This window comes from Actinia tenebrosa, unplaced genomic scaffold, assembly GCF_029948245.1.
Source record: "Actinia tenebrosa isolate PJP-AT-01 unplaced genomic scaffold, QUT_ActTen_1.0 PGA_scaffold3__52_contigs__length_22856419, whole genome shotgun sequence".
Taxonomy (NCBI): Eukaryota; Metazoa; Cnidaria; class Anthozoa; order Actiniaria; family Actiniidae; genus Actinia; species Actinia tenebrosa.
The window spans coordinates 19,463,746-19,491,661 of record NW_028292580.1 but is presented as its reverse complement, the minus strand read 5'-3'; the positions used below and the strand labels follow the sequence as shown (position 1 = coordinate 19,491,661).

Genomic DNA, 27,916 nt, shown 5'->3' with positions numbered 1-27,916 from the left:
TGTTGGGGTTCCTGTGGCAAAAGACACACAGGCAACCCAACAATTACTGTAGGCGATTTTCATTCTTTCTTACGGTTGTTCCATGGACAATTCCTTGGGGTCCGATATAACAATAGCTACCAGCTGTCATTTGACCATACATCGTCACACCAAGGGCAAACAGTCTGTCATACATCTCACGGGTAGAGTAGTTGGGAACCATCTAAAGTTGAAAAAAATTGTTTATATTTCATACATGATACCAATTGTTTCATAGGTGGAGACTTTCTTCTGTACATCCTAACACATTATTCATGTTACTGATCACACTACCTATACCACCTTATAACACCAATGACATCCACACCACCCATCGGCATCCATTATATAACACTCTTCACACTTGCAAAATTACCGGCCTTACAATCTATATGCCCTTAACAGCACCCATCGGCACCCATTACACCATACCACTCTTCACACTTCCCATACCACCTGCCTTACTACTTATACGCCCTTCACAGCATCCACAGCACCCATCAGCACCCATTACACCATACCACTCTTCACACTTCCCATACCACCTGTTGCATTACTTATACACCCTTCACAGCACCCATCACACCATACCACTCATTATGCTTCCCATACCACCTGTTGCATCACTTATACACCCTTCACAGCACCCACCAGCGCTCATTACACCATACCACTCATCACACTTCCCATACCACCTGTTGCATCACTTATACACCCTTCACAGCACCCACAGCACCCATCACACCATACCACTCATCACACTTCCCATACCACCTGTTGCATCACTTATACACCCTTCACAGTGCCCACAGCACCCATTACACCATGCCACTTATCACACTTCCCATACCACCTGTTGCACCACTTATACTCCCTTCACAGTGCCCACAGCACCCATTACACCATGCCACTTATCACACTTCCCATACCACCTGTTGCATCACTTATACATCCTTCACAGTACCCACAGCACCCATTACACCATACCACTCATCACACTTCCCATACTACCTGTTGCACCACTTATACTCCCTTCACAGTGCCCACAGCGCCCATTACACCATGCCACTTATCACACTTCCCATACCACCTGTTGCATCACTTATACATCCTTCACAGTACCCCGGCGCCCATTACACCATACCACTCATCACACTTCCATACTACCTGTTGCATCACTTATACACCCTTCACAGCACCCACAGCGCCCATTACACCATACCACTCTTCACACTAGCCTAATTACCTGTTGCACCACCTACATGCCCTTCACAGTACCCACATCACCCATTAGCACCAATCCCATACCACTCTCCACAGCACTTCTATCACCCATTAATCAAGTGACACTCAAATTCTTGACTTACCATCCCATTACTAACAACAACTCTTGGTGAGCTTGGTGAACTTGGGAACAGACCAAGAGGGTGCCCAGAGTTCATCACCAGTGTCTGTTCTTCTGTCATCTCAGATAGATAATTCATTACTATCCAAAACTACAAACAAAAAGTGAAGTGATTTTCATTATTATTATTTAACAAAATCAGTACCATAAATCTAACTTTTTGATTGGCCAAGGCTGATTCATTATAATTATGAGAGCACAGCACCTACTCAAGTTTTCTATTTTTTTCATGTGAGCAGTATCCAAAAATAAAAAGGCTTTGCTAATTTGTAATAATATAAACTAATTACGATTTTGAGACAACAATACCACGAAATATTGACGGCTATTTGGGAGAAAATATATTTGGTATTGGGCGGAGTCGCCAAGTAATGGATTCTAAAGGATTCAACACACACACAAAAAAAACTGACCAATTTTCGTTGATTAAAAGTGAGATTCACCTTACGAGGGTGCGCTATGGCACAAGCAACAAGCGTAAAAAATTGATGTGCGCGCGCTCTAGCTTTCCTTTTCATCATGTGTTAGCCAATCAGAAACATTAATTTTGAAATGACAATACTACGAAATATTGTCGTCTCAAAAATATAAGAAACTATTTAGTGAATCGCAATACCAAAACTTGTCTGCTGTGTCATAAAGCACTTGGTAATTGACAGAACAATATTGAGAAGTGTTGAAAAGCACAACTCTATGTCTTGTGCTTATACTAATACTTCTCTTGTGTTCTTCCCATCCCCCCTCTCCCCAGTGCTTTATATAATTGCACAGAGCATGCACATACATTCTCTTTTTCTTCAATCAGAGAAGTATGTCCTACAAGAGGCTACTGAACAGTCAAACATGACTTCATATTATTAGTATTATTAGTGGTAGAAGTATCATACAAAAAAGATTCACATAAACCAGTTAAAACCAAAGAAAACAATAATAAGCATGCAAAGGAACTTGGGGATACTAGTGTCAGATCCTCCTCTGGCTACTGCGTAACACATGGTTACATAACTGTATAGCATGGTTTATAACTGTATGGATTAATTGCAGTCACTTGTATTAATTATTACCTGGGCCCAGTTACTGAATACCTGGCCATTTCCTCCATACGTGACCAGCTCATGAGGGTACTGGGAAAAAATAAGAAAGAATAGTGGTAAGTATCCTGGCCTCATTATATGTTCATCTTGATTCCATTTGTATGATCACAACTGTACTCCTTCAGAGAATAAAGCACAGTGCATACATCATCATGCAGTACAACGTGCATGTTATCTTTGCAAAACAGTGGAGTAAAACAACATTAATTGAAAGCTACACCATGCATTTTGTCATTCTACATATGAATGAAATAACTGAGTGAAACGAGGTGAGGCTGGTGCTTCTCATTACTAATTGAATCATCAATTTGGAAATGGAAAAAGCTGTTCTACTATTATAATGAACTTTATTTAAAGATGGTGACACACGACAGTCACAAATATGGACTGATAAAATTGTGGTCCTCTTTCTTAATGTCTCTGAATGAGAAGAGACCGCCATTTTACATCCAACGGTCATCAAAGCCATGGCAAAGACATCCCCATTTGCAGATACATGTATGAGCAGCACTTTCTACTTATGGATATTTTAGCACCCCAAGTGTTGGTCTGGCCATTACTTGAATCAACATCCTCCTGCACAACAGGGGGTTGTACAACCAACTGAGACAATGAGGTGGAAGTTAACTAGAATAAAGAGTCAGAACAGGTACTGTACTAACCTGAGCCACTCTTGGGTCAAGGTTGTTCATGATCATGTGCATAATGGCAGCTGCTTGCCGAGTATTGGCAGGATATTCATCAATAGGATAGGCCCTGGAAAGAAATGCATGACCTAAATTATTAACCTAATTCAGATGTATCATACCAAATCTATAATGTATAAACTAAAGTCACAGCCTAATGGAACATGTGCCTGACAAATCCTGTTCAAAATCAACTTGATAAGATCCCTTTAAGGAATCAATTGATAAGGTTGGCACAGCAGTAGTGCACTTACCTCTAGGGTCTCAGGTTTGATTCCTGGACTCAGCATTGATCACATGTGAGTAAAGTTTGTCGAGTCTCTCAATCCCTAGATTTGAAGGTTTTCTCTGGGTTCTTGGTTTTTCGTCCCTTCAAAAAAACTACTAAATTCTAATTAAATTTGCGAAAATTAAGATCAGTCCTGAGGTTGTTTTATTATAATAGCTGTGCCCTGACTTTGCTCAGCCCAGAGGCTATTTCAGCATTAATTGATCTGTGATTTTTATAGCTGTGGCCTGCCTTTAATCAGCACAGAAGTCATTGTTATTTCACGGTATTGATGAATTCAAACGTTTCAGACACTATGACGTCACAGTCGTAGCATAGCATAGCCAAAGAGTGAGCTTTTCAAATCCAGTCACGCATACATACCTCATGTGAATGTCTGGTCGGAACTGATACATATAAATATGGCCATAATCTCTCAGCTCCTGTGCAAACTCAGGAGCCAAAGTTTCATGTCTTTCTGGAGGAAAGTATCGCAGTGCATTTTGAAGAGCCAGCTACAAAAAAATTCGAAAAAGTTCAAAGCTGCTTAGCAACAACATGATACACTATAGAAGGATTTAACTTTGGTATCCAACATAGCGACAGATTGGTCTGAAATGAGCACTGGGCTTAAATAAACTGCTAATCAGGTAATGTGTTTGCATTTCATATACCACGTGTCATTCTCTTGAGAGTAAGATTCTTAGTTTGAGTTGTATCCATATTCATGTGTCTTATTCTCATGTGCAACCATTAAACACTGAAATATTACTCTCTGGGGGGAGGGGGGTACTCCCATATATGGACTATAGGGGGATGATCCGCTGAACAAGGTATGGTTTTTCGAACTTCTTGTCATAAACAGGGTATGCAATTTCACTCAAGTTCCAAGTTCTTCATGAGCTTCTTGTCATATTCAGGGTTTCTACTTTCGTATTGACCGAAACTAATTATCATGGTCGTAAAAAAAAGATACGCGAGTTGACAGGATAATTGAAACAGGAACGCATTGCAATTAATCACACCTTTTGTCATAAACAGGGTCTACAAATTTGATTTTTTTTGTCATAAACAGGGTACCCCTTTCAGAATCCCAGCGGAACACCCCTACCCAAATTCTGGCGGAGTACCCCCCGGGCCTGGGATTACTCTAGGGAATGACACATGGTCTGAAATGGCATGAAATGGCATTGCCAAAACATAATTATAATACTGCCGAATATAAAACAGTCTTCCTTCATTTTTGATTGGCTGTATTTTCAATGGTGTGTGCGATTAATACATAAATTAAAACACACCTCAAGGTTTCTGTAATAGAATCATTGTGTAAATTAAGAGGCTGTGCACGTAAAAACCGACCGGTGGGGTCTGACTCAAAAAATCGATTTCCCTGATTTTTTGCTCATTTATAGGGTTTTACCATAGAATAACCAGAATGTATTTTTTATGTTTTCATTGTTTTTATTTCCCAAGAAAATTAGCTCCAAAGTTCGAGCCAGCTTGGAGGCTCAAATTAGCATCAATACAAGGGTTTCAAAACTCGTTGCGGAGCAAGGTTTTCTTCTTACATTATTGACAAATAAGCCAAGAAAACTTTATATCAATCATATGAGAACGATTCTGTGCTAAAATATTGAACTTTTTCTCAAAAACGAATTTCTGGCAAATTTTTGAACACAGTTTATTCGTCTCAAGCTGGTTTTACCACTGGTCTTTAAATCGGAATACTTTAAAAGTGGCAAAGTTTCAAACCTAAAATTAGACCAATTCTGATAGATCTATGGGTGGCGTTCGCGGCTAACGCGTCGTCTTTCACCGCTGTGAGTCCAACGGGTCGGGTCGCTGGTTCGAGCCCTGCGGTCGCCACATGTGAATTGAGTTTGTTTGATGTGTTGTTCTCTCCTATGCTACGAGGGTTTTCTCCGGGTTCTCCGGTTTCCTCCCTCCGTAAAAATCAACATGTGAGTTGAGCGTTGTGTGCATAGAATATTAAATGTAGTGGTAGTGCGTGTGAGCGAAAAGTGTCCCCAATTAGTGCGAAAGCGCTAGAACGACTAGACACTTAAATAAAGTGATTTTTTATCTAGCCTTATATTTCAACTTTATTGGAAAAAATTTGTCGGCCGATGCAAAACGACTTTGCGAGCTTTCATCAAAGTTACTATATTTTGATCGTTTATCAGCTGCCGAATCACTTCCGGTCTGTGAGTAAAACACAACAATTTGCATAATTTGATCTCAAAAACAAGACAAAAAGTCACAAATAAAATTTTATTTTGAGTATATAAATAAAAAAGATAACTTAGAAAGAGAAATTGCCAAATAATTACGCCTTAGGCCTTCAACAAAAGAAATTATAAACACTCACTTCGAGACAACTGCCGTGATCCATTCTCCGTTGCATAAAAATCTCTCTCGACTACCACATCGCGAAACAATTCCATAATAAAACAGGATAAATTTTGCTAGGAAAACATACGAAGTACTGAAATAGTAGCTATAGCAATGGAAAGATAAAGCAATAATTCGTCTTTAATAATCATTTATTAGAGCAATGTCTAATGGTCTTTCGGTGCAAGGCCGGCAAACAAGTCTGTCTGAAATAACTGTGCTTCTAATTATCTTGTCACCGCGCGCGTCAATCGGCATTTTCTTTGACGTTTGACCCTCGAAGTTTACAGTAGTCCATACTAGCTTTTATTTTTGATATTATTCTACTTGATCCATTTCATGCAGCAGTAACGATAAATAAAATCATTGATCAAGGCATACAAAGAACTGAAATTCAATAATCCCCCCCTCCCAGTCTTCTATTCCTTTTTCTTTTTTGTTAGTTAGGGGAGGGGTAATCCCAGGATACTAAATTTCCAGATTGGGTGCTGTTGAAATGCAATTTTATTAAGTACATCGACGAGTGAAACATCAAACTTTGAAGCTCGCACTCAATTGCAATAGGACATATTTGATATGACTGTTACTGAAAGGTTCAGTGCTGTGTGTCTTGCCCTCAGCTTACCGTGATGGTTTATTGGCTATTTTCTCTCGCACAATGTGAGTGGTTTGGCATTCCCATGTCCCAGCGCTTCAGTGACCGTGTCCGCCTTTTTTTTTACATGTGTGACGTATTTGATTGGATAAAGCCAAGACTTGCTGCAACCGTGACTCTTGATTTTCATTTTTGGGAACGCTGTCTTCACTACGTTCGTTTCGTGAGCTTTTCACAGTCATACGAAAACGCTCTATTACGACTAAGGCAGTTCACTTGACTGTTTTAGTACTGAACAACTATTAGAATAGACCTTTTTCATACCGCGCGAGGACTCGGCACAGGAGGTATGGAGACACCGCCCTGCGAGATGCTTGCAGGCGTTTTACAATGGCGGCTAGGGAAGAAATCTTTAAAAAAAGAAGTTAAAAGCTTAGAAGCATTTATCAAGGAAAAAAAGACGAATTCCAGAGCACAAGCGTTTTTTGTCATACCTCCAGTGCCAAGTCCCCCGCGGTATGGAAAAGGTCTGTTATCGGGAACTAGATTCGACAAGTGCAAGTATAGACTAAAAAAAGACACGAGGATTTCGATCTTTGACAGATGGGACATCATATTAAAAAAAACACTAACAAAACCGACAGTCAGTTGCAACAAGAGCACTCCTTGACCATTCCCGCCACTTTTTCCAATAGAACTCTCTTTAGATCTCTTGACTTGAATGGAATGTCAAAGTGCCGGCAGATATCTCGCAGCATACTAACATTAAAGGAAGAAAGGAGGTCGTCTTCGCAATATTTACAGAGATTGTAAACGTCGTAAACGATAGGATGTCTAACGCCTAATTCTTCCAGCACTTCCTCAATGACGTCATAGCGTTCCTGTTCGTAAACTTCATCTTCTTCATCTTCTACAGAGGTAGGTGTTGCATCCACTCTTGTACCTTTTCGCCTCGATGAAGCTAAACGAGAAAAGAAGCCTTTGATCTGCGTCTTTGTCAGCCATTCATCTCTCGTGAACATTCTTTGATTGTCAACGGTTTTCGCATTCCGCATATCCTTTGCTACTTGGTCTGCGTCGCATTTCTGACCTGTTTTCTCGCCAAGGTCGAACTTGCTTGTCAAGTAGTCTCGTACCTTTTGAGAAAACTGTGTTCCTCCACCTCGTACTTTATGTAGGGCCCATCCTTGCGCAACACTAGTTGCTGTTCCCTGAACTTGAGTGCAAGTTTCTAATGTACTGCTTGTTTGAAGCCTCGTCTTATTTCTTTCAATCTGTATGGTAGTGAATCTACTCGCCCACCTCTTTCTAATCGTATCATAGACACTTACTGTCTCTTTCCCTTCTTTCTCAGCATGATCACCAACATCAATGTGGAGTTCCAGATCAGCAAAGGTAGCAAAGAGTATTTTACATCCAGGCTGTGGACAAAGAAGGTTTAGAGATGTCTCTTTGGATTCTGATGGGTCTTCGGCTTTCGACTTTAGAGCCCTTGATTGACTGATGTCAAAAAATGGCTGCTCAACTTTTAGTAAAGTTGCTTCTTGAGATAATTGCGTCAACGATTTATAAGAGACTAGCTTTCCTGATCCTATCCCATGGCATTTCCAAATACGCACACCATCTTTCTCAAAGGCAAAATTGTGATATTTACTGAAACCATCCAACTTATTCACCTTGAGTGTCTTGTTTGATTCTTGAACGGAGCAAACGGCAGCTGAGACTCCTTTAACTGGTCGTTTGAGCAAAGCAGTCCTGATGTCACTCGCATTGCTTATATCATGACCCTCGTTGCAGAAGGTTCGAACAGCTGTCTTCATTGGGCATAATATGCGATCGCACATATCCTTGCCATCTTGTGGTTCGGAGTGATCAAACCGCTTTATAGTTACTCCAGTCCTCTCACTGATACCATGCAAAGCTGCAACTAAAAAATTGTTGTGGTAACAACCAGCTTCGTCTGACCTTAAGAAAACATGAGATATTGAAGGCTGGATGTTAGACTTGACCCAGCCAAGAAGATCTTCAACGATGGAGAGGACAGCATACCAGTCTTGGGTACACTTGTCGAATAGGTGAGCGTACGTTCGGACTTCAACATCTTCACTACTTTCTTCAGGTTTCAACACGATGGTACTAATGTGCCAACTTAGTCCACGTTTTCCATACCAGTCTGATTGTCTCTCTCGAAATTTCATCTGTTGGAATTTCATTGCCCAGTCGAAAATTATCAAAGCCTCGTTGGGTTTCAGGTTTTGAAGAACACTTTGCTTTGCACTTTCTTGATTTATTGATCTAAGTATGTGGGACTTCCAGTCGTAGATGCTCTATTTACTCTTTTTCCAGTCATGTAGTAGGTCTTCTTGCTGATCGTAGCTGTAAAATGAAATGGAAGGATTTTTGATTTGTTTTTCGACATCTTTCAGAACTGAGTTCAGGGAGTCGCACTTGTCACACTGAACGTTGTGAGTCTGCTTGCATGTAACACTAAAGGCTTTATCCTTTTCATCGCTTAGAGCGTAGTCACGAGAGTGATCAGGACAACATGAATGACTATCTTGGCAGTGTATTCGATAATCAGTTTTTAGATAGCGTTTGCACTCATTCAGAAGCTTTTTCGTCTCACAGCACCAGGTTTTTGAAGCCCCTAAAGATTCCAGATCATCTACTATTTTCTCGAGCGACTCAAATCCAACAGCTCCATCTGCCGCCGTGTTATCGAGACCTTGCAAAGATTTTCTCTCGGACGCCTCCCTAACTTCAAGAATTTTAAAAAGAGTGCGTTGGCATAACGGTGTAAATTGTTCTTCGCTGCAGTATTGCAAATACTGATGGACCATGGTAGACCTGGTAACATTGCGCACAACATTTGGCATGCTAACCTCTGATCCACTATCTAGCTTAAGAACTCTGGTGCCGTAGGCTACATCTTGGTAAAAGTAAGGCCTGTCACTGAAGTCAATGAAATGATCAACTTTATCCATCGGAAGACGTACTCGGTGGCGAAGTGTTTTTTGCTCTGGAACCCCAAGGCCATATTTTCTCGCATGACTTCTTGCTTGCTTGATTTGCCAATGCGTGATCTTCTCATAAGGCTCGTGATACTTTATCAACTTTTCAGCAGGAAACCGTGACGCATAAATGCTCATGATTTGAAGTTTCGAATTTTTTGAAGGGGCATCTCGGTATGCTGTCATGAGGGACAGAAGCTCTTCACTAATTAAATCTGTATCTTTCGCCTTGTCAATGAATAGCGAGTCGTAAACTTCTTTGCTGGAATTAGGGGCAACAACTTCACAGACAATTTGACAGCCTTGTAATACATTTTCCTTGACTTCTTTTTTCATCATCTCACTGGTATCTTCCCATGTGGTTTTTGTGCGAGACTGCAGTGGTGAAAACTCTAGACATATTTTAGATGCTAGTGATGCCATACCTTGGTTGTACAAATTAAGTACCTCTTGATCTACGACGCTCTGGTTGATATTTCCTTCTGACTCCAAAATGTCGTCATCAGCCATGCTGCTAGGTGTCCAACAAGGATCACGTCTTTTCATGGGTGTTGGCGTACCAGTAAAACTTTCCCTATACTCTGCATCTGGACGATTCCTAACAAATTGATCAGTAAATACGTAAGGAGTAATCTTCAAACCAAACAAACATGAATGAATAAATAAACTCAAGAAGAGAAAAAAAAGGAAAACTTACCGAAGCACATAGGTATTTGCTTTCTCAGGGGTGAATATTTCTTTCTTATCCTCCGAAGAAGCAGGGAAGGGTTGATTTTTGACTTCTTTCTTGTGTTTTTTGCGACAGCTAGAGCATATTGCTGTTAAAACACAAATTTTCTGTAAGACCTCAGAGGCCGCAGGTTTGGGGGGCAACCCATCCACCTTTCTCTTTTTCCATACTATTCTCTTATATTTTCCAATATTACCCCCCCCCCCACCCCCCACCCCACTTTTTCCAATGCTATTTTCTTATATAGAACCCCTCCCCTCGACTATTATTATTATTATGAAGTAAATCATGTAATTCAGTAAACTAGCATTCAATAGTTTGACTACTGTGTTTCATTCAAATGATATAATTACGTGATCCTAGTGGAACTGTTACTCCAAACAGGTTGGTAATTTCATTCGAGATGTCCTGGCCAATGACATCGCGTCCTTTGACTAGAGATGACGAACCACTGTGAGATGGATACTGGCATGATCTAGGTGGTCTCCAAAACTTTCCCAGTCCATATCTGTGACGAGGACAAACACGGAAGGTCTTTGTTGCATCAGAAGATATGTTTTCAAAACCGGCCCTCTGGAGAATCAATTCATATTCTATCAAGTCAGAGCGCGATAGGTGACAGCTCTGAAGATGACCTTTTACATCATCACGACATGTGTTTAAGAATAGTACTTCCGTATGACCACGGGATGGTCCACAGTCTCTAAGGAAAGTATTGTTTTTGAAGGAACATGTAGTCGCCATTGCAAACTCCGAAAACCTTGACTCTGCCTTCGGTCAGCAGTTTTGGAACTGACTTGCTACAGCTTGCCGGCAAGCGCGGTGAAAGGATAATTAGAAGCACAGTTATTTCAGACAGACTTGTTTGCCGGCCTTGCACCGAAAGACCATTAGACATTGCTCTAATAAATGATTATTAAAGACGAATTATTGCTTTATCTTTCCATTGCTATAGCTACTATTTCAGTACTTCGTATGTTTTCCTAGCAAAATTTATCCTGTTTTATTATGGAATTGTTTCGCGATGTGGTAGTCGAGAGAGATTTTTATGCAACGGAGAATGGATCACGGCAGTTGTCTCGAAGTGAGTGTTTATAATTTCTTTTGTTGAAGGCCTAAGGCGTAATTATTTGGCAATTTCTCTTTCTAAGTTATCTTTTTTATTTATATACTCAAAATGAAATTTTATTTGTGACTTTTTGTCTTGTTTTTGAGATCAAATTATGCAAATTGTTGTGTTTTACTCACAGACCGGAAGTGATTCGGCAGCTGATAAACGATCAAAATATAGTAACTTTGATGAAAGCTCGCAAAGTCGTTTTGCATCGGCCGACAAATTTTTTCCAATAAAGTTGAAATATAAGGCTAGATAAAAAATCACTTTATTTAAGTGTCTAGTCGTTCTAGCGCTTTCGCACTAATTGGGGACACTTTTCGCTCACACGCACTACCACTACATTTAATATTCTATGCACACAACGCTCAACTCACATGTTGATTTTTACGGAGGGAGGAAACCGGAGAACCCGGAGAAAACCCTCGTAGCATAGGAGAGAACAACACATCAAACAAACTCAATTCACATGTGGCGACCGCAGGGCTCGAACCAGCGACCCGACCCGTTGGACTCACAGCGGTGAAAGACGACGCGTTAGCCGCGAACGCCACCCATAGATCTATCAGAATTGGTCTAATTTTAGGTTTGAAACTTTGCCACTTTTAAAGTATTCCGATTTAAAGACCAGTGGTAAAACCAGCTTGAGACGAATAAACTGTGTTCAAAAATTTGCCAGAAATTCGTTTTTGAGAAAAAGTTCAATATTTTAGCACAGAATCGTTCTCATATGATTGATATAAAGTTTTCTTGGCTTATTTGTCAATAATGTAAGAAGAAAACCTTGCTCCGCAACGAGTTTTGAAACCCTTGTATTGATGCTAATTTGAGCCTCCAAGCTGGCTCGAACTTTGGAGCTAATTTTCTTGGGAAATAAAAACAATGAAAACATAAAAAATACATTCTGGTTATTCTATGGTAAAACCCTATAAATGAGCAAAAAATCAGGGAAATCGATTTTTTGAGTCAGACCCCACCGGTCGGTTTTTACGTGCACAGCCTCTTAAGAGGTCAAAATCTGAATCACAATCATTGTGTTATTGTGTAATTCACCTTTTCAGCACTAGTCATCACATGGTATAAATTATGTTGGATTGTGTCACAGTCATGCACCAAGAAGTTAGGACATTGTTCCCAAATTTCTGTACAAATGTACTGGCTTTAAATGAACTATTTACTTGGATTGTTTAGTTAGTTCTCTAAATACAAGTAATTGATCATTTTTCTAGCTTGATTGAAGCTTTTCTTACTGCTGTTAAGAGAGTTAACTAAAGAAATCTACCTAAATTTTCTCTTTAAAGTCAGTGAATTTGTATGGAAATCCGAGAACAATGTCCAAACTTTTTTGTCAATGTAACACAATCTAACACAATAGCTTTCATTACAGTTGAGCCCACAATGCCATATACTTTTGTTTTAAAAATCATCCAATCAAGGCTATCAGGCTGATACAATGCTTGTTGTCTCATTTGCATGCATCCACTATTATATCTGCTATTTATACCATCCTGTGATGACTAGTGCAGAAAACATAAATTTCAGAAATTATCCATCCCACATAGGAATTTGGGATTCTGAGGGGTGGGGTCAGAGAAAGAACGATATTACAGAGTTTGTATGGAAGAAAATTGGAATTTCCAGGGGGTAGGGGGGGGGGGGGGTTCCTTTAAAAAATACTCCAAGGGGAGGGTATGGATATTAATTCCTGGCATTGCTGGTTTTCAATCATTCCCAGGGGAGTGAAATAACAAAAGACATAGCAACCATGTTAGATGATATAACAAAATTCATCCAAGATGGCAGCTATAGATGATGTCATGTGCAAACGAAGAATAGGGGCATCAATTCACTAGTGCGTAAAATGAAAATTATGTATATATTCCTCTAAGGAATATTTATAAGCTTGTTGCATAACAGTACAACTAAAAGATAGTGGACTCTTCTCTTTAAAAAATAAAACGCGAAAATCCTCACGTATCTTACAGCTTTTGGTACAAATTAAGACTATGAGTAACGACAGGAAGTCGGTGGACGTCAGTGGAAGATGTTTGTGGACGTGACTTCTAAGTGAGTAATTACGCACATAAGAGTTACGATAAAATCTTGAAATTATGAGAAATCTTCTAAAATAAGCTCATATTTGTGTTATAAACGATCTAATAAATGTTCATTTGATAGTTTAGTAATGTTATAAAAAATACACTTCCACGTGTAGAAGAGACGTGAATGACTGCACGTTAAAGACAACACAATTCGTGCTAATTTGCTCACCAATTCTTCATCTTCTGATAAATGAGTTGCCCTGACTGGAGCATGAGGGACTGAATTATCTCTTTCCCTTGGTTGTGGTAAGGGATCCACCGGTAATCCAGCACAAACATCCTTTAAAGACGACATTTTGAGTCCTGAATGAACTTGACCAGCTTGTTTGTAATCTTGAACCCAGAGCCCACGTTTCTCATAGTCAACACATAACTTTAAGGGAGGGGAGGGAAAGTAAAGCGAATTTTAACATAGCTATTACGATGTAATTGTTTATAAAATTATCACCATCTCTAAAACACTAAAAGCTAATGTAATATTGTTTAGGGTTTACGCATTTAAGGTATTTATAGACTAAAATTAGAGGATATAATTACTTAAAGCTATTTTACACTTACCCTCCCCTGTGAAATTTTACCCGGAGGCGTAGCTGGGGGTGTGGCTTATTGTTCGATTTGTGGCGCTTGAAAAACCTGATTTTCTCAGTGAAAATACACATCATCACACGAAGCGCGAAAGCAGGAGATCAACTAACTATAAGGTCTATAACATCAGTTAAATATTATTCAATCACAAGAAATATCATGAAGATCAATGTGAAAATCGAAGAGGAATGGTTTGTCATTCCGTGTGGTTCGGATAAGAAGGAGGTAGGATGGCTCAAAGAAGAAACCGTTAAGCGTTTTAATAAGTATTCTGCCTCTCGCTCGACTGCACCGGTGGTATTCTACTCCAATGAATGTGAATTAAGACTTGCCGAAGCTAATGGAATACTAGATGATGACGATTATTTGCAAGATGTGCTAAACGATAAGGATTTTGTTGTGGGTAAGTTTTACATATTTTGATGTGAGAACGTCTCTCTATTCAACCACTATCATGAAGGTCAAGAGTTTGAATTTTTAACTTAAGTGCATGTTTACATACAATTGTTGGTAATATAACTTAGAAGTTTAGATTACAACTTAAGCCATCTTCCTAGATTTTCTTTGAAACTTTTGAACAGTTAATAAACCGACACAAGACAGTTATTTACTAAAAATGAACTAATCCTGCAGGAAGCTATCTAGTCCGATGTTTTTTTTAGGATAAAAAATATATAGTCTTTTTAGGTACTGGAAGCGTTAAATGCTTCCTAAACTTTCAGTCTCAGATAACCTCTTTATAATTATGATTATCCGCATACCATAACAAAACCCACGGCTTCAGCTTCAAGCCTCCACGTGTCTCTCTGCGTTCTCTCTCTCTCTTTTACAGGAGCTATAAGTTCTCTCTCTCTCTCTCTTAGCCCCCTAGGATATATATAAATGTTAAGTAAGCTGTAAACGAAATGTTGGCGCGGAAAACCCATATTCAACTTTTATATGGCAAAGCCAGTTTTCTTCTCTCATCAAATTTTGTTATGTTAGATAAAATGAGTTTGATGAAGCAACTAACGTATTACTGTATAAGGACGCGGGTAATACAATAAATTATTAAATTTGACAAAAAAGAACCTTCACTTTAGTTGAAGGCGTAAAGTAAAAGCTCTCCAAATAAATGCCATTTGTGATTTTTAACAATCGGTCTGTGCATCAAACAAGACTATTTTTGTTGGCTTTTTTTTCGAAAAAAACCTATTTAGACACGCCCGCCTGATTGAGGGCCACGTGCACTGGGAGCTACAGTCGTTTGCAACTAGGCGTGAACACCAGACACTAAAACATGTTCTAACTGGTGGCCAAAAGGTTGATGCTAGTCGACCGGAACGTTGAGGTTTGGCGCCAAAGTGCTATCCTGATGATGGCAACGTTTGTTCAAATACGCGTGCACGTTGATCTGTTGGTGTTGGTCATGGATTCCTTTGAAAGAGTAGACATAAGCGTTCCTCATTCTTAGAAAACGTGCTGAATGCACGCATGCGGAAACGTTTTTCTCGTGTCATGCAGACCTTCTTAGCGTCTTTCATGTCACATGACATTTCCATCCCCTCTTAATTAAGTAAGAGGCTATAATTAATATTTAATTAAACTTTGTTTTTTGCCAATTTCTGATCAAGATATGACGTAGCATTGTCAAGTAGTTTCCTTCAAAGAACTGCAGTCCTTTATTTAACAAATAAATCAGCTTTTTCCGTGCTCCTTTCAGTAATAAAGCATGCAGGAAATGACTTAAGCACGTTTGCGCTTATTTCACTTTCTAAGTGTGAACCATACAGTAACACAAACGCAAATAATGCAAATAAAAATGCAAGGAATGGAAACTTTTTTTATTTTTTTGTGCTTGCGTTTGTGTTTGCTTATCTTGATTTATTTGCATTTGCGTGGCACATGTGAACATTGCTTGCATTTGGGCTTGCATTTGCATTGCTCATGTGAGCCAGGCTTAACTTGAATAGTTGCATAATAATAATTTGATCTTATTTTTGTTTTTTAGTTAAGAAAAAAGAAACTTTTGATCGAAAATGCTTGAAGAGGAAAAACCCTATCTCAGTCAAGCCTAAGTATCCTTTGATGCTTAAGAAAATTCAGGTTGCCTTTGTCTTGCATGACTTGATCCGCCAGATGACACCCCCTTTCAAATCTACTCTTTCGAGAAGAGTTCACCTCCATGGTTTACAGTCAATTCGCCCACGGACCAAAAATGGTGCATAAAAAGTTTGAATTTTGAAGTCTTGAGCAGCTTAAGTTTAGACATTTCTTAAAGTGATTTTAACGTGGGCGAGTTTGCATGGGCGAGTTGGCAAACACATGATTGATGATTTCAGACATGGGCGAATTGGCGTGGACGAGTTGGTCCATGGGTGAATTGACTGGTTACCACCTCTATGACATCTCCCTTTACACATGAAGAAGGTTTTCGGCATCCCATGCCAATCCGGCATTTCATGCCAAACATGAATGAGTTAGATTTTAAAAAAATTCTCGAGTGAAAAATGTTATAAGATGATGAGACACATGATAATATGTGGACCTTAACTCAAGTGTTTCTTAAAGTAAAAGAATTCAAGACGATAAGGAGGCAAGTGTTCTCACATTACACCCATTTTCATAATAAATTATGCAATCACTCAACACAGCCCAAGATGTCTAGGTTTTGGTTTCCATCAAAAATCTAACTTAAACCATTGGCAATTGGATTGATACTAGGTAGAAGTCAAAAACCCAGACCATAATTATGATGAAAATTATATATAAAACAAAAATGTCAGTTAATGACTTTAAATTAATGCAGTTTGTCGTAGGAGTGTTTTAATTAATACCTGAAGTGTCCTTTTCTCAGTCATCGGTGAAGTATATTGCTTTAGATGGTTGTTCATTGACAACTGATGACCTGGTCAAGCTTGGAACAGGAAAATATGTCATTAAGGTACTAATACATTATGTTGCACCTTACTTCAGCTAGATTTTGTACTAAATGAAAATTTAATGCTTGGTGCTTCTAACATGTTTGTACCCTGCGGTAGCACAAAGCTTTATTGGTGTGACAAAAAATGTAATAAAAACAAAATAAATTGTATTTAAAGCTAACAGATGAATCCAAAGCCATGGTCAACAAAGGAAGACAACTATTGGAAGACATTGTCAAACAAAATCAAAGTAAACTGATATATTTAGGCTCCGTCCACACGTATCCGGAAATTTGTGTATCCGCAAATTTTTTTTGTGGATACGGGTTGCATGCACATGTGTCTGGAAACTTGTGTATCCGTATCTGGAAATTTTTGAAAACTGTCTCTAGAGTGGAAATTTTCTCTGAATACGGATACGTGTGGACGGTCGTACCCGCAAATTTTCGAATACGTTGACGTACACACGATTTTGCAAATGCTCAATAAGAAAAACTATCTGACAAAGGGACTAGACAATAGTGTGCATCAGGGAAATCAAGAAATTTGGGGATACGTGTGGACGCAGTGAAAACGATTCGAAAACGATTTGAATACGCTGCTGCGTGAGGCGTGAACATTTTTGCATCCACAAAAAATAATTTGCGGATACAAATATTTCTGGATACGTGTGGACGGGGCCTTACTTGACAAAGGATTGAACTGCCATCACTGAACTGCTATATCTTTTGCTTACTTTTTCTAGCTGCCTATGGAGTCAATACTGGCTTTGGGAAATTTGCAAACGTTATCATAGCGAAAGATAATCTAACGTATGTGTAGTTCTGATTTTTTATTACTGTATAGTAGCAAGTTTTTCATTTGTTATTTCATTCATCCCTCTTTTCCTCCTTTCCTATATCTCCCCATCCCTCCCTCAACCCTTTCTCCCCTTCTCCTTTCCATTTCATGATACGGTCATACCGCTACGAGATAAATCCTGATGTCTTATTTACCACTTTACTATTTATTGATCTTTTTTGCCTCTGTTTTCATCAGTGAACTGCAAGAGAATTTGATACGCTCCCACGCCATAGGTAATTATGTTTTAATCAGTTTTATTATGATAATGAGCAATGGAATGGAGGATATTTGTTGAAAAAGTAACAGCGAGTAAGATTACTGCTTTGATTTAGTGAAAACGATTGCCGGGATGTCAGCAGTTTTAGAATGAGTGGGAATCATTAGGGAAAATTTGTAGCCATCCTGTAGGCCTATCGTATTTTACCGTAGCTGTAGCTACAGGTTGTGATAGTATAAATCACTGGAAGACAATCAGAAGGCATTCCAATGTTACGGCATGTCATAACCGTGTACATACATGTACTGTAAGTCAGAACCGTATGTTTACCACTCATATGATAATCAATTTTATACGAAGCCATTCCAATGTTATGGAAGACAATCAGAAGCAATTTGCAATGTTACAGCATGACGCACCATCTTTGTGCTGAAAAGTCAGTATCTTATATGTTTTCCTCACACTCATATGAAAATAGCTCTACGAAGTATATATGTCATGCCATAATATACAGGATTCACACTTAGAAACTCTCACAGTAGAGTTCGGTTTTCCTACAGTACGACCATTTTTGCATTGATTTTTAACAATCTTTTTCCCAATCTTCTCTTATTCGTGTCATTTTAGGTACTGGTGATACACTTACTGTAAACAGAACACGAATGTTGCTTGCTCTGAGAATAAATGTACTCGCGAAAGGGTACAGGTAAGGCATAAAACTTATTTCATATTCTTTTCTTAAAAACACTCACTAATAAATATTCATACATTTATCGAGTTTTATCCATCATTGTTGCTTGTTTCACCTTAATAAGCTTAAACCTCATCGTTACGAACAATATCAGTCATCAATTGATAACAAATTCTATTCCTTTTTGGAACAATTGAATCTGGCCTAATCCGATTTACATGAAAACGATTTCATTTTCTCAGGGGAGAACAACTCTGTTGTTGTGCCTCCTGTCATGGCTGCCATCACTTGATGTTGCAAAGCCTCAGTATAAGCTAAAAACTCATTGTTACAATCAATATCAATTGATAACAGTTCTACCCTTTTTACCACAGTGGGATCTCGGAGAGCACTCTTGAACAATATATTACAGCATTTAACAGTAAGTACTTACCTTTATTAATGGAGTGTCTGCCATATTTTACATGATCATTGCACCATATCACCATTGCCAAAGATGCTGTCTTACTGTCACAGCCCTTCTTGCTATTCTCATCAACACAGCTCTATGGCACTAAGATTGGGAACTATCAAAAAGTATGGCATACGATAAGGAAAGGCACCATAATGGATGACTTTATTATGTTGAAAAAATGCCATCAGCTTCTTCTTAGTCTGTTATACACCTATTTCAATAAATGTTGTCATCGCCAAAGGTGATAGGTCATTCCGACATGGAAATGGTTTTGTCAACTACAATCAACATTGCAATATCAGTCTCAACACTAGGTTCCATGTTCTTGATGAGAATAAGAAACAGAAACACAAGTCATTCCAGCTATTCTTGATCTTGTAATGACCTATCTCCTATCACTTTGCACCTATTGCTTATTGCCTATCGCCTTTGGCCATGACAACGTTTATTGAAATAGGTATATCATCCAACATGGCATGCAGTCATTGACTTGTAAGTTATTGTTGTGAGATACCTGCACCCAAGAGTGTGTAGAGCACTCTTTCTAATCTTTTGAAATATAAATTAAAGAAATACTTGGTGGCTAATAACAAACTTCTGTGATTGGCCTTTCTGAAGTGCAAAGGTATAGGTGAGGAGCTCATGTTGCATAGGATGGTAGTGGAAATTATATAAAAGCTCAACAATATAATTTAGGCCCACAATTCTATATGCACATTAAGAAGGATACTGAATGGGAAGGCCAACAAACTGACAAAAAAAGACCTACTTGGGCTCCCTGGGTTGAGGTATTGGAGTCTATAACACATACTATTGTGTTTGTAGATTCGTTGTTACCCATGGTTCCTGAACAGGGTACTGTAGGTGCAAGTGGAGACTTGGCACCACTCGCTCACTTGGCAATGGGTATTGCTTTGGGAGAAGGGAAGATGTGGAGTCCAAGAAGTGGATGGGCAGAGGCAAGCCTGGTAAGGGTTGTAGGAAAACAAATTGAACAATATTTTATAGACCTTTAGACTTTATCTTGGGTTTAATGTTTTCCCATTTCAGACCATGTGTCATTCTCTAAAACATAATTTCTTTGTTTAACGGTTGTGCATGAAAAAGGCACAGAAATATGGATACAACTCAAACAAAGAATCCTATTCTCTGGAGTCTGAATGACACAGTCTGAAATGGGAAAACATTGCACCAAGATGAATAAGGTTTATTACCCTGTCATAGTCATGAAAAAGCCGCATGGATTCCAAACTTTAATTTTAAAGTGCTACTTTGATGAAAATCACTCAAACTTGGATTCAGCTGAAACTTCCTAAGAATACTCTTTAAAGGTCCAATAATCACTGTATGAAGTGTTTTCTCGATATTCAGGACGAAAGTATGATATTTTTACGATTATTTTTTGGAGTCCGTGACGTCATACACTCAACATCGAACATCGCTCCATACATTTCTTTGTAGTTTATGATCAAAATATCAGAAGTAAAGCCGAGAAAGAAATACCCAAACACCCCAAAATATAAATTATAGTCACAAGTAATGTGAAATAAGCACATTAGCCACCCTTTGGGCTTCATCAAATTAAGGATTTATATACAAAGAAATGTATGTAGCAATGTTTGATGTTGACTGTATGACGTCACAGACTCCAAAAAATAATCGTAAAAATATCATACTTTCGTCCTGAATATCGAGAAAACACTTCATACAGTGATTATTGGACCTTTAAAGAGTATTCTTAGGAAGTTTCAGCTGAATCCAAGTTTGAGCGATTTTCATCAGAGTAGCACTTTAACATTCAGTGGCTAACAAACCTGTGGCTCTCGTTCCATTATCAAATTTGAATTTAGAACTGAGCTAGTTGATCTTTTGTGGAGGGAGGATTTTAGGAGGACATATTGATAGCATAAAAAATATTTATGGTTTCAATTATTTTAGGTTCTTGAAGCTCACGGCATGAAACCATTAATTCTGAAGCCAAAAGAGGTAAGTAACACCAGCTTCCATAATTATAGATAGTGCTTTAGACCACTCCTTAGACCTTTTCTGAGTTCAATAAACAGGATGCATTGTGGTCTAGCTTGGGTACTCATTTGAACATAGCCGAAAAATCTTGGTTGAATTAAACGGAAGAATAGTCAATGAATTCTTTTGTTATATCAACACATGGCCAACAAATGCCCAAAGAGTGGCGGCCTTGCCTTTTGTGATTTCACTCCCTTGGGAATGATTGAAAACTGGCTACAGTTGTTGACTCTACTAACTTGAACTTCTTTTTAGGGTCTTGCTCTAATCAATGGTACCCAGCTCATAACAGCTCTGGGAGCAGAAGGTAAACTAACCACACCAGCACTTTCTACACAGCTTTTGAAGTTGCTCTATATCTAATACGCCCAACTTTATTTTGTTTGCTTTAAGCACTGGAACGAGCCCATGCAATCGCAAAGCAAGCTGACATTATTGCGGCATTATCACTGGAAGTTCTCAAGGGAAGTACCAATGCTTTTGACATTGGTGAGTGTGAAAATAGATTAGACTTGTTTCAAGCTCATTAAAACGTTCAAAATTCATGTGGAATGAATGCATTATGCTTTTGATTGACGTTGAATCCAATAAAATGTTAAGGACTCACTTCAGATAAATAATATTTTTTTTGATAGATATTAATGATTACCAGTGTACAAATTTATCCAGAGCTATAAAATGTTAAGGACTCACTTCAGATAAATAATAATATTTTTGATAGATATTAATGATTACCAGTGTACAAATTTATCCAAAGCTTAATTTTTATAAAAGTTTTATAATATTAATGAGAACTATTTTTGTACCACAATTCTGGACTGTTTGCAAAAAAAACGTTTTTCGCGCCCTTTGTTTGAAGTTCATTAACTTGTTCAAAATTCATGCAATGAATACACGACTTTCATAACTGGCTGCTGCTAATTTGCATAATCATTAAAAATCAATGTTTTTGGAGTGAAAACCCTTTTAAATCATTGATCTTGTTGATTTAGATAAGGCGTGTGAGTTTCTACTTAAATTAATAATACATCCTTTACAAGATGTGAGCATCTGAAGTTTTGAAAATGCAGCAAAACGAGGCCACCAAGGCTTCCAGTGATAAATACATACAAAACTCTCTATTTTCGTTCTTTCATAACTTCTTTGGTATGCAGTCAAATTCTACAAAATTTTCTGGAAATAGTTTTCCTGAAGTATTTTCTCAGATAGCATTAATAGTTTCTGGTAAAAAGTCTTCATTTTCTCTATCTGAAAAAACTGAGTTATGAAAGTCGTCTATAAATTGTCTCTTTGATTGACGTGGATCCAGTAAAATGTTGCAGGACTTCAGAGATTTTCTCAGTTCTTTTTTTGAAAGACGTCCTCTCCTAGAAGAAATATTCATCCACAACCAGTTTGTTCTTTTTTTGTTTGTTTGTCAGATATTCAGCAAGTTCGCCCTCACAAAGGTCAGGGAATAGTTGCAGAGAGATTGCGCTCGGTGTTGCACTCTGAATTGCATCCTTCAGAGATTGCAGGTGAGCTGTTAATCAACATTATACTCTATTCAAGACAAGAGAAATGCGAGACAGTAACCATGTTTTAAAAAGTGAAGGTTTTCAAAATAATCGACTATTTTTAATTACCAATTTATAATAACAGTTTTTAAATTAAAAAATTGCAACTGAATTTGCTTTTTATGCCAGACAATTTTCTAACATAAATTTAAACAGTTTGAAAGAAACAATTTTTATTGCAACAGAAAGCCATCGCTTTTGTAAGCGCGTACAGGATGCATATACTCTCCGCTGTTGTCCTCAGGTATGTCTGAAATTGTTTGTACACGGTGTTTTTATTGTCGTTATTCGGTTAAAATTTGATTGATGAGATGCCATTCCACTGTCATAATCTTCCCTATTAGGACGGATATCTTATTCCCTGCTTCTCACATCTAGATTCTCTCTAGGCATTCTATAGTTCATAGGATACAAATATACTCCATATCTCAGTGTAGACCTTGACAGTATTTAACAAAATCCTTTCTATCCAACATTTTTTAAGCTTCAATTTAGTTTGCGAGGTGCAAAGAAAGACTGGTAGTCATAAATGATAATCCTTTTGGCAAAGCTCTTATGTTGCTTGTTTTTACTCAGGTTCATGGTATAGTGAACGACACAATCAATTTTGTACGAGGAATTCTTACCACAGAGATGAACAGCGCTACTGATAACCCTGTATCCTTATGTTAAGATTGTGCAATGCACAAAGGAGGTTAGATCTTACAGTGTATGTTACGTTGGATGAGGTTCTTAGACCACAGAACGTCATACGCAATGACGAACGTGCAAAGGAAGTATATTTCCTGTATCGCATTCACCACACAGTGAAACCAGTCAATCATTCACACCTCAGCTGAATCGAAACTCAAGCCAAAAGGAAAAGAGTTTCTCTACATGTCAGAAAATGGTGAAGTGATGCTGACGTGTGCATAAGTCTTTCCTTAACTCAATAAAAGATCATACTTGCAGATCGAGGTGCTATAATGTCTTGTGGAAATTTCCATGGAGAATATCCTGCCAAGGTAGGACATTAATTTTAGCTTGAGCGTAATGTTTTCCCATTTCAGACCATGTGTTATTCCCTAGAGTATCATTTCTTTGTTTAACGGTTGCACATGAGAAGACACACGGATATTGATACAACTCGAACAAAGAATCTTATTCTCTTGGGAATGACACGTGGTCTGAAATGGGAAAACATTATGCCCAAGATAAAATTAGTCTATTGGAATAAACTGAGAGGGAGCTCTAGAAGGGTTAAGGGAGTCATTGCATGCCAGCTCCATACTTCATTGTTACATTGTTTACATTATTCCTTGTGCATTTTTCCAGGCACTAGACTACCTGGCCATCGGTGTACATGAACTTGCAAGCATGAGTGAGAGACGAATTGAAAGACTAATGAACCCTGGTAATGAATGTAGAGTCATTACTAAAGCACTTGATGCCAGATTAAATAAATGTACTGTTTATGCTTAGGCCTTTTTGAGTTTGATAAACAGGATGCATTGTGGTCTAGCTTGGGTACTAACATCAACATATAAGGCATGATGAACAAGAGATGTTTGTACTAAAGCTAGACCACAGTGTTCCATCTCAGAAAAGGTCTTTCCCATTTCAGACCATGTGTCATTCCCTTGAGAATAGGTTGCTATCAATAGATGTCACTTCTGGTAAAAGCTCTTTTTTGATGGCTTGTAGAATCCTGGAGGTTGTTTTGATTTCTTGTTTTCTAGTTTCATGTCGCAGAAATAGTCAAATACAATAGTTTGAGGACTTAATTTGACATATTTTGACTTAGCATCCGCTAATTGCCCCTCAGTCAACCGCTTGTTTGCCCCTCAGTCAACCACTTGTTTGCCCCCAGTCAACTCCAAAAAGTCACGTGATTGATAGTAAGCAATAAGATTCTTTGTTTGAGTTGTATCCATTCACGTTCAAGTGTCTTATATTGAACCTGGCAGAAATGATACTTGAGGAAATGACACTTGATCTGAAATGGGACAACAGAGCAACAAGGGTCTATTGGGATTTGGAAGTAGAAGTTAAGGCAAAACAGAAAACTATGAGATGTGCAGTAAATGGATGTCATAACAGAGCTGCTATCCAGTCATTATCACAAGAATGTATTCAAACCCTAATGACTTGAATACTTTTTGGTCAATCGCTTGCTTGTGTGATTTCTCCACTTTTCATCTATAAATTCTTCTTGTCCAGTTTGTACTTTTATGCTATTCAGCTTTAACTGATGTTCTTTGCTGTTATTTCTATAGCGTACAGTGAACTTCCTGCTTTTCTCAGCAAAGACGGCGGCCTTAACTCAGGTAAAATATTTCTTTAGATGCCTTTACTCGTTACATACAGAAGAAGAGACTGCCTTATATTTCAAGGCTAATGTGAACAAACAATAATCGTTGCAGGTCTTATGATGATGCATTGTACTGCAGCTTCTCTTGGTATGTATGATTGCTTGTCTTTAACACAGGGTCCTTGAGGCAGTATTTATTTTAATCAGTGTTTTTTTCCTTTGAACAGTATCAGAAAACAAGGTTCTTTGCCATCCTTCATCTGTGGATTCGCTGAGCACATCCGCTGGCCAAGAGGATCATGTTTCTATGGGAGGCTTCTCAGCTAGAAAGGCTCTGAAAGTTGTTGAGCACGTTGAGAAAGGTAGGGTGATGTGTTTTTTTTGTAACTATTGTCTTTACAAATTTACCAGTGGTGAGCATTTTGTTTGCATTTCTGACTTGCAATATTCATTGCCTTCCTTTGAGTTTGAATTTCATTTTCCCCCTCTTGTATGCAGTTAGTTGGCTTCCCTATCGAGCTCATTTTATTAGTTCATTGGCTTTCCTGGGGTGTGCATTTCATTGGCTTTCCTGTGAATCAGATTTGCATTCCATTGGCTTTCTTTTTTGTGCATTTAGTTGGTTTCCCTGTCATGTGCATTTAATTGGCTTTCTTGCGGCAAACATTTCAGATTTGCTTCAGTGACTTTCTTTTGGTATGAATTTTCATACTTACTGGCTTCCCTATGGTATGATCTTTGCAAACTGGGATTGGTCAGGGTGGAAGCCATTCAGAAACTTACATTCAATAGTACCCGGGAAGAATAGAAACTGCACAGATGATAATCATACAGAATCATAACCTTAAAATCTATACCCATGATTAATTTCTTTCTTGCTTAATAGTGTTGGCCATTGAGCTGCTTTCTGCTTGTCAAGGAATAGAATTCCTAAGACCCTTGAAGACGACCCAGCCATTGGAGTCAGTCCACGCACTGATCCGCTCAGTTTCAAAGTAGGTGGACTCTCTTGGTATTGTATACTGCATCGAAGAATGTTCGCCAGTCCAAGGCCCTTCAGTAGACCCCTTGTATTAATTCCCAGAGGAGCTCAATTTGGAGCACAAAACAATGTATTTCAATTCTCATGAGACTTTTATCATTTGATTGAAACCAAGAAATAGTAGAAGGGCATAATTATGTCTTATTAACCATCTCTACTTCTCTTTGATTATGTGTTTTCCTTTGTTATTATTAATCCAGACCACTAGATAAGGATCGATACATGGTGCCTGATATGAAAGCCGTGACAGATCTTCTTCTGGAAGGAAAGGTGTGTCTCTTAACATTAAAACCAGCCGTCATTATGAATAAAGAATAAAAAAATCATCCTCATTTCACGATGATACTGTAATACTATTAGTAGCTAGGGGCAATCGAACCTTGGCCCTCATTCCATGATCCAATTGGAATTTAGGAGTTGATTTTTGTGGAGGGAGGAAAAGTGGAGAACTTGGAGATAGACTATGATATTGGAGCACAGGAGAGTACTAACAAGCAACTCTACTCACATAAGATGGTGAGTCAGGAGATCAAACCAATAACCTCCTTGGTGAGAGGTGGTGCATTAGCAGCATATAACACCTGTGCTTGCCTTGTTAAAGTGTAATTCCTTATCGACAGTACTGTTTCTACAGTAAATAGTTGAGTGACCAGTAAAATATTTATTGATTTTAGTTATAAAGGTTTATATCGCTACCAATATGTTAATGACTGTGACGGCAGGCAAGGTATAATATGCTGATCACTCTTTCTCCATTTAGGTGTGGCAAGCTGCCTTTCCATTCTACAAGAGTTACCAGCATCAATCCTCTATGGATCACCTTGAGGACCACATATTCCAGTCACCATCGACAAGTACTATGTCTTCTGATGATAACACAGTCAATAAGAAACGAAAAACTGATAGTGTTGCTGTTACCTAGACAAGTGATTGGAGGGGCCCTGTGGCAATCTCTATGGTAACTGCTGTTTAGATCCGAGGTTAAATGCCTCAATAAGATAACAATTTATTCCTAGTGTGCAACTCCTGGAATTTGAATTCTATTTTCTTCAGGAGACTTGAAAAACAATTTAAAAAAAGAATAGTTTTACAAAAGTCCTTGGTTATTACTTACTTTCTATAATAACTAAAGTTTTGAATGTATGTAGTTGTGTCTTGGAAGTCTAAAGGAAAAAGACAAAATATCACTGATTTGTGGAAATTAGTCATATTTTATTTTACTCCTCAGATACTCCTTATAAAACCCCTGAATTGCCCATTTACACATTTAGTATTTATGTATAAATGATATTAGTATAGTATTGGTTATTTTTTATTTAAGTATCAAGCCTTAGGTAAGGTTTGTTACACATTTTATTTAAAAGGAATTAATTTTTTGTTAAAATTTAAGATTATTATTAAGAGACAGTTAAATAATGTGTGTAGGTAATAATTAAAAATGCACATTAAAGTTAAAGTTAAAATACGAACGCTAGTGTCTGGCAATTATTTATAGCTCAATTCTCATTTATCTAGTATTTCAGTTTCCCATATTCTCATTTCTCATTTAGGCTATCTGTTGGTTAATTCTTCGCTAATGGGACTGTAGGGATAAATAAACAGCTCCCTAGAATAATTTTTTTTGTTTGAGTTGTAACCATAATCATGTGCTTTGTCATGAGCAACCATTAAACAAAGAAATGATACTCAAGTGAATGACAAATGGTATAAAATTAGAAAACATTGAGTTGCATCCATGTTCATGTGTCTTCTTAAGTGCAACCATTAGACAAACAAATGACACTCAAGTGAATGACACATGGTCTAAAATTAGAAAACGTGTTTTATCCAGTTCATGTATCTTCTCAAGTGCAACAATTAAACAAAGAAATAATAATCAAGGGAATGACAAGGTCT

General features: G+C 38.1%; 2 protein-coding genes across 2 annotated transcripts in view; one reads left to right on the top strand and one right to left on the bottom strand.

The window, feature by feature from the left end:
- LOC116301404 (urocanate hydratase) overlaps positions 1-16,935 on the bottom strand; it is a 33,014-nt gene extending 16,079 nt beyond the window's left edge. The window contains exons 1-7 of the mRNA XM_089035476.1: positions 16,816-16,935; positions 13,584-13,787; positions 3,856-3,986; positions 3,180-3,273; positions 2,488-2,547; positions 1,386-1,514; positions 74-202 (exon numbers count right to left, since the gene is read on the bottom strand). Coding sequence (XP_088891602.1) covers positions 74-202; positions 1,386-1,514; positions 2,488-2,547; positions 3,180-3,273; positions 3,856-3,986; positions 13,584-13,787; positions 16,816-16,872 — 804 coding nt within the window. The 5' untranslated portion in view covers positions 16,873-16,935. The remainder of the gene's footprint in view (positions 1-73; positions 203-1,385; positions 1,515-2,487; positions 2,548-3,179; positions 3,274-3,855; positions 3,987-13,583; positions 13,788-16,815) is intronic.
- Positions 13,963-27,710, top strand: LOC116301405 (histidine ammonia-lyase). The gene is made up of 24 exons (XM_031710458.2): positions 13,963-14,402; positions 15,990-16,056; positions 16,550-16,574; positions 16,836-16,922; positions 17,080-17,152; positions 17,648-17,714; positions 17,941-17,978; positions 18,590-18,668; positions 19,028-19,074; positions 19,933-20,075; positions 21,046-21,093; positions 21,388-21,439; positions 21,526-21,621; positions 22,554-22,649; positions 22,874-22,932; positions 23,265-23,345; positions 23,627-23,692; positions 24,003-24,081; positions 24,944-24,994; positions 25,091-25,126; positions 25,206-25,340; positions 25,865-25,973; positions 26,221-26,290; positions 26,781-27,710. The coding sequence occupies exons 1-24, from the start codon at positions 14,159-14,161 to the stop codon at positions 26,940-26,942; spliced, it is 2,010 nt and encodes a 669-aa protein (XP_031566318.2). The 5' UTR covers positions 13,963-14,158; the 3' UTR covers positions 26,943-27,710.
- Positions 27,711-27,916: the final 206 nt, after the last annotated feature.